At 42.9% G+C, this 7576-nt stretch overlaps 2 protein-coding genes across 2 annotated transcripts in view; both read right to left on the bottom strand.

Moving 5' to 3' along the window:
• Nucleotides 1-1547, bottom strand: LOC118752984 (U4/U6.U5 tri-snRNP-associated protein 2-like; the record flags this gene model as incomplete). The annotated part of the gene is made up of 4 exons (XM_036487833.1): nucleotides 1476-1547; nucleotides 1322-1405; nucleotides 103-1258; nucleotides 1-43 (listed from the first exon to the last, which is right to left on the bottom strand). Coding segments are annotated over exons 1-4 (1296 nt in total), but the record flags the coding sequence as incomplete, so codon positions are not given.
• Nucleotides 1548-4207: 2660 nt separating this feature from the next.
• LOC118733447 (zinc finger CCCH domain-containing protein 13-like) overlaps nucleotides 4208-7576 on the bottom strand; it is a 52060-nt gene continuing 48691 nt past the window's right edge. The window contains exons 5-6 of the mRNA XM_036462831.1: nucleotides 6805-7421; nucleotides 4208-6725 (exon numbers count right to left, since the gene is read on the bottom strand). Coding sequence (XP_036318724.1) covers nucleotides 4741-6725; nucleotides 6805-7421 — 2602 coding nt within the window. The 3' untranslated portion in view covers nucleotides 4208-4740. The remainder of the gene's footprint in view (nucleotides 6726-6804; nucleotides 7422-7576) is intronic.

Genomic DNA, 7576 nt, shown 5'->3' with positions numbered 1-7576 from the left:
TTCGAGGTTCTTCATAGACAAAATTTCTCCAAAATCCACGTTCCTGTGAGCAAAAAATCATTTTTAAAAAAAATTAGTCATACAATATTTTCCATCACTTACTTAATGGGGAAATTAACAATTGTCGGATTCTTCTCCAGAAAGAATGTGTTCTTTGTGAAACGCTTGATATACAGTATAATATACTGTGGCAGCCGCGTGATTTCGAAACGCTTCAGAAAATTATCTTTGTACGTATTGTATTCCTTCTCGGTGGTGCCATTGAATTTCGCTAGCAGCTGATAAAGATTTACTTGCGGAATAATATTCTCGCGAAATTCGTCGGTGAACAAAGGCGGTGGTGGAAGGTCGCAAGTGAGATATAAAAAGTTCGACTCCTCGCATTTTTCCTGATACTCCTCTGTGGCAAGCAGTAGCGATTTTTGTGTATCGTCGAGTTCCACCGGCGGAATTTTGCGTGTATAAATTTTCATTTCCCCTAAAAAGATTTTATAAATAATGGACGAATCTGGCATTTTATTGCCCTTCATTGCGCGATGGAGTGTGTGTAAGAACCAAGATAGAAAATCGATGGGATCTCCTTGTTCGGTTATTTGAAAGCGCTTTTTAGACCATAGTACCACGGCCTGTAACATTTCGTGCGGAGATACGTGCGCCTTGAAATTCCGTGGATTCCACATTTTCCTCATTAGTTCACCGAAACGCTGTACAAGATTGAAGATAGAATCACCTGGCGGTCTCTTGATTTTCGCATAACTTTGCTCACGCAGGAAGTAATTCCGCAATGGACCGACATGTGACAGTGCGTGCAGGACCACATTACAGTAGTCGTTAGCTTTTATGTTGTTGAGACCCACAACACCGGGCAGATAAAGTGTACCATCTACTGTGCGTGAATATTTAGGCTCCGAACGATCCAATTGTCGTATATCTTTGGGCTCAAATGTGGGATTCAGCACATACTTTATATCGTCTAGCGACGAGTCGATAATTTCGTAATTATCAGGCAGGCAGTAGAAACGCAACGTTTGTAGATTGAGGAAAACATGGTGGGCCTCGGATACGGAATGCGTGTAAGCATGAGTATTGGTGCCCCGGCCTTGAAAATATTTGCCACAAACTAGACACGCGTAAACATTTATGCGAGTTAGTGAAATGGAGCAGAGTTTTTCGAAATCAAAATCCAGTAAATGGCGATTGATTGTGTCCAAATATGGACAAACGCGGTACTTTGGATTAAAGGCGGACGGCTCTAGTTCTGAAAAATTAAGTATTACCAATGATGGGACAATCCAAATAATTGTAATAAAAAATGTCTCACCATATTCATCGAGCTCCTCCTTCACTTTACCGTTTGATGTTGATTTGAACTCTAATTTAGGCCTTTTCGCCGGAGGCCTGATACCTAAAGGAATTTTTGAATTCATTTAAGTGAAAATAATTTGTTAAAATACTTATTTTTTACTAGTATTTACTATTTGTTGACATTTTAAGAATTGCACCGCGGTAAATTTACAAGCTGCAGAGAAAAAGAATTGCTGTCAGCTGGCCGCAGCGCTGCATTGTCAAAAATCAGTGTTGAATTTTTCTGAAAATTCCCTCATATCGGTGACGAGGTATTTTATTTTCTGTTAAATTTTTGTAATGTTGTAAGAGATATAGTAGTATTAAAAAACAAATCCGAATCGATTTTTTACCTGATATACTAAATTTAGGCTAAAGAAAAATTTTAACTAATGATTTTATGCCAAACTAACCTTCCTTCAACAATCTGGCAACATTCCACTTTCGTTATGGGCGCATGATATAAATGAAAAAGTCATGATTTAGTAATACCGCGCCTGTGCATCTTCATTTTCGAAAATAACGAAGGACTAGCATCAAGTACGAACTCACACTAGTTGCGTTCCAGATGCTTCACGATTTGCAGGTTTTTACAGGAAGTCGTTCCAGGTGACCACCTCCCATAAGGTTTATTAATGGGAGAAAACAGCTGTTCCTGCAAATCGTGAATTTCGTGAATATCGTGAAGCATCTGGAACGCAACTGGTGCTAGAAGAGCTCAGGTAATTTCATATCCATCATAAGACAGATGGTGTATGTGTTGACCTATACTGTTTTTGGTCATCGAGCCCATGTAGACAACTCAAGAAAGAACATAACCTAAAAAAATAAAATCTTGCTTTCCTCAGAAATCAACAGTACCTAATATTCTCTTTTACATTACTGTATTTAGATAAAAATGAACGTATATTTATAATAAAAGCTTTTCATTCGATATGTCTAACATTATATATCTTAACAGAACAACAAATCATCTGGGAACAATCGGATAAAGAGCTACAATAACAACAACACCTAATAATTGTTTACGAATCATGAGTATACTGGGATATCGGTAAATCCATTGTTGTCAGATTTTTGTGAAATCTACGAAAATGATATTACTGAGTCGGAATTGCTACGAACTTACGCATTCAAAGTATATGCCGCGTTCATAGCAATTGGGATTCAGTGATAGAATTTTCGTAGATTTCACGAAAAATTGAACTACGATGGATTCGGTGATAGCCCTAAAAAATTAGAAAAGGAAAGTGCTTTATCAATCAAAGAAATGAGGGAAGATCAAATTGCATGGGATCCTTCTGACCACATTAATTGCCTTTGAAAGCGCCATGGAAGCAGGTACTCAGTTGGAGCGATTGGTTCCGATTTAAATGTATTATTTTTGTGTCAGCATCTTCGACGTTGCCTGTAATTTGTTGATCTATTTTAATTTATTTTTAACTTGTTCTAAAATTTTAAATATCATAAAAGAAGACGTATGGCATCGCTATGCCCAGATAAAGTGCTACCAATAATTCAGAAAATATTTTTCAAATGTGGCACTTTTGCTGTTTTGAAATTCAGCAACGTTTTTGATTGATCCGCTAATGCGTTAAGAAAATATTATGAAAATAAAAAACACATTTGGTAACAAAGCATATTTTTTGGGTACTTTATTATTTTTTTAATATATAACGTCTGGCAACACTGTTCCGGATAAAATACTACCAACAACTATACATGTAAATTTTTGCGGGCGTCAGCTTACTGCACAATCATGCGCGCCTGGTGAATTCGGGGATTTTATCGCCACTGTCTTTGCTGGGCTGGCGGCACCTTGCTGTGCGATTATGAGCGCCTGGTGAAAATCGGGATTTTGCTACGTCGGCAGACATTTTTCTGGGCGGCACCTTGCTATGCGATTATGCGCGCCTGGTAGAAATCGGGATTTTGCAGCGTTGGCAGAATTTTTCTGGTCGGCATTGCTATGCGATTATGCGCGCCTGGTAGAAATCGGGGATTTTAAAATTTAGTCAAGTCGCAAACAATACGTTTTTGCGTACATACCTTTAGGCGCTTGGTTCGCCAGGTACCACCTTCCTCCGTAAGTAAAATAAAAGCACGAAAACAATCCATTAGATATATATATATCAACTAGATTGCTTTATTGAAATTTTCAAGTTTACATTTCAACATAAAAAAAGTCGCATGTTCTATCAGCGTTGTAATATAACATTTCTCCTTCCAAATAAGTAACAATCAATCAACTGATGGAAATTGTAGAAGAGTAAAAATTTCAGTTAAGTACATAAGTATATGTATGATTAAAATTTTAAACGCTAAGTGGAAACGTACTACATCGATACATACATATGTACATAATAAGTAAATATTTATAGACAAACAAACATACATAATAGGGGTATTCTCCAAATCTTGCAAAGCCATTGCACGTAGCACGGATTGCATGGATTGCATAACTTGCAAACACACAACAACAAAATACATGGGAAACGACATTTCCTATCGCTGCAAAATATGCAACGTCGAAACCCATGTATATATTTTGCAAAATAGCATAGCAAGATATATGCGACCCTGTGCTAGTTGTTTTGTTGTTGGAATTGCTACATATTTCTCTCATTCCTCTCATCTCGCTCACTTCATTTTTTTCTGCTGTCTCTTGTTATTGTATTTGATACATAATTTCGCTGCTTGCTACGCATGCATTCTACCACTTTGCAATGGGGTGCTCTCGTACTCTTCGAAATTTGGGATAGTATTTTTGCATTTCGTGCAATACGTGCATCGTGCAATACTTCGAGAATACCCCTAATATATAGTCGAACGCGTGCATGCTTGACATAATTTGTGTTTATGATTTTTTCTTCAAATTTCATTGAGTTTTTTTCCCATTATTTAATTTAACTAGTTCGATCGTATAAAAAGGCACATTCTTGGTAGACAATTTTTTGACTCAAGTTACTAAGGCATACATATCCCAGTAGTGAGAAAAAGGCATTTCGAAAGCTTAAATATTCTGTGGTACATATGTATGTACTATTTACATACAAAAATATTGAGCATTTTATGTTTTTCGTTTAACGACTGGAATGTGTCGGCTTCCAATAAAATGTGTACATGACTTGGTTAAAAATAGTTAATAAATTTCCATTAATTTTACATATCCATACATATTTGTTAAAAAAAAAAATCATACCGTGAGTAGATACATGTAAATGTAAATAGAATATTAGATTTTCAGAACACACGCATGTATTCACCTCTTTGCATTTAAACTAAATTTTTTTCTCTGCATTGATCAAATCTTAGCTTAATATTAGTTTTTATTAGTAATATTACAGCAAAAACACTGCTCCTGCTTTCAAATCAATTCCCATATCCGCTCTTTACTTAGTACGGGTTAACGGCCGCCAGACCAACGCGTCCACCGGCACGCGCAAATACCGGCTCCGCATAGCTGTGACGATAGCCTTTGGTCAAATTGGAGATACCCTTCGGATTGGGTATTGGAGCACCGGTGGTGGGTGGCGGCGGCGTGGGCGTAGGGTAGTAGTCCGCGTGCTTATCAGCTTGTCGGCGATTGGCTCGATGCTCAGGCGGTCCTGTGCGCACATCTGGTGAATATTCGTGACGCACCGGCTCTCGATGGCGTTCGCGTTCGTCGCGTGTTGGCGGCGTATCGCGTGAGTGATCACGCATGACGCGCTTTTCATACCGATAAGCCTCCCGGTAGGGATCGCGTGCATCTGTCAAGTCGGTAGAGCGCTCACGCATCGCTCGATGTGGATCGGTGCGTTTAGCCGCCATTTCACGCATTGGACGCACATCTGGCGCGTATTCTTGATACTGCCGTTCGCGGCCACGTTCGCGCACATGATGTTCACGTGGCGGTAACATTTCACGCGCCGGCATACCATTTTCTTCCCACAATTGACCGCGTGAGCGAGAGCGCGAACGGCTAGCGACTGGTGGTGGCGAATTGTCGAGGAGTTCTTCATCACTCCAATCGGCATATGGGCGTCCGCTGTCTGAAGGTTCGACCGAGCCGCGGTGTCGTGATCGATAGTCGGTGACGTCCTTCTCATCGTTTAGGTTATACCGACTGCCGCTGCGTTCCATAGCGCGAAATTTGTCCTTGGCATCTTTGAAGCGATCCTTGGATGTGACATCAGATCTGCTAGTGGAGTGCGCATACTCTGTTGGATGGCCATCATCCTCGCCGCGCTTTGTATACGATTTGCTACGCTGTGCGCTGAGCTTAGGGTGAAGCTCTTCTTTAGGTGGCGCAACCGCGGTAGGCTCCAGTGCACCATCGAACGCCTTGTAACGCATTGCCGATGACTTCATCATCTTCTCCATGCTCTGTATGTAGGGTAGACTTTCAGGTTCGCGATATGGATTACGCTCATTGCTGCGTGAGTATTGCTTACGATCGTGCGCGTGGTCGCGCTCTTGCTCCCGCTCACGAACGCGTTCCCTTTCGCGCAGGCGCTCTGGTTCCCGCTCTCGCTCACCCATGCGTGGGGTGTGGTCATGACTGGTGCGTTCCGGTGAATGTGTGCTACGATGTACGGCAGCGTACTTGTTATGGCCTGTGGACTGTTCAAACGGCAGATCGGCTGGATCAACATAGCGATGGCGCCCACCATAGCGTTGCGCCTCCTCGGCCGCATACGATTTTGACTGTTTCTTTGCTGTGTATTCAATGAATTTCTGCTTATCCGTAAGATTCTCTTTGCGATAGCTAGAGGTCGGGTGCACCGCTATGTGTTCACTAGGTGGGTCTGAGTCTTCAAAGCGATCAGGCTCATCCAGCGTGTGTTTAGCAAAGCGTTTCTCCGGTGATTCACGTTCCAGTGAAAGCTTCTTATTTAGTAAGCGATTGATTTCGTTGTATTTGTCGGTGTCGCGCAGCTTTGCGTGTTCGCGCTCGCGGTCGCGTTCCCTAAGGCCGCTGCCGCTGCCGCCTCCACCACCACCACCACCATCAGCGCGGCGATGATAGTCGTGCTTTGTCTCGGCTTGCATTATGCGATTGAATTTTGCGTCGTAATCGGCTGGACGCATAATAATCGGTTTAATTTCGTCTTCGCGTGACCAACTCGTCGTCGAAGGAGTTTTGGAGCGTGTGTCGCGCTCATGTGTGGACGCTGGGGTTTTCTCGCGTTCTCGTGCGTTGCTCACTGCGCTCTGGCGAGGTGTGTAGGGTTTAGCCGGCAAATCACGTAAGTAACTGTCTTCGGGTGGCTGAACGGCGCTCTTGCGGTTCAACTGTGGATGATGCGGTATAATGGGCGGCGAACGCTCCATTGCGATTTGTGACGGCTTCAGCGCGATTACCGAGTTGTCCGCTTCGTTAGACCATTGCTCATCGTCTGGAAAGATGAAAGGTAATAACATATTTTTATTATTTTTTGCTACAAAATTTTAATTAAATTTGCCTCAGCTACTCACCGCTTGAGCTATTCAGATCCTGACGCTCCGGGCTCGGTGCCAAATCCGAACCAATGCCCGATGAACCGCGCGATGACACTTGCTTGCCACTGGCAGGCACTGCCGTCTCATTGGGTGGGGCGCCACCCACGATCAACGCATTACGGCAGCGACGCAGCTCGATTGCGGTTAAGTTGCCCTTGGACCGATGTACGGTGTCATAGTCGCGCGGTGGCAGTAACAAAGGCGGACCATTGCCATTCAACTTGGCACGCAGCTCCGCAGCCAACGAATCGAACAACTCATTGGTGGGCTGTGGCAGTGGCAGCGGTTTTGTGGTCGCTGTGACGGGTGGCGAACGTGAAACAGGCGAACCGCCGCTATGTTCCTCGCTACACTCGGATTCGCGTGTGCTGTTGCCGGTGTCGCTGCCCAACGATGAGCTGAAGCGTTTGGGCGACGATTCGTGGCGACGATGATGCTGTTGCTGCTTTTGTTGGTATTGTGATTGAGACTGTTGTGACAAATAGTGTTGCTTCGGCATACTGTTATGGTCGTTGTTGTGGCCATTGCTGGACATATGGGACGTAGATTTGTTGCCGCCGCCAGACGTGGGCAATGGCGGCAGGATACCCAAACTGAAAAAAAACAAAGGTGAAAGACAAATGCGAATAAGTGGATGAAAAAAATAGTTCTAAAAAAATTACATAGTATTTTTTACGAAAATACATAGGTGTAAGTGTGTACGCACGTACATTGCCTACATATCAACAGGTAGGCGTGTGGCAAGCGT

This window comes from Rhagoletis pomonella, unplaced genomic scaffold (genome assembly GCF_013731165.1).
Source record: "Rhagoletis pomonella isolate Grant_MI unplaced genomic scaffold, Rhpom_1.0 Rhpom_scaffold_00002, whole genome shotgun sequence".
Taxonomy (NCBI): domain Eukaryota; kingdom Metazoa; phylum Arthropoda; class Insecta; order Diptera; family Tephritidae; genus Rhagoletis; species Rhagoletis pomonella.
Note: the sequence above shows the minus strand (reverse complement) of the source record. Positions and strands in the feature narration are given on the sequence as shown.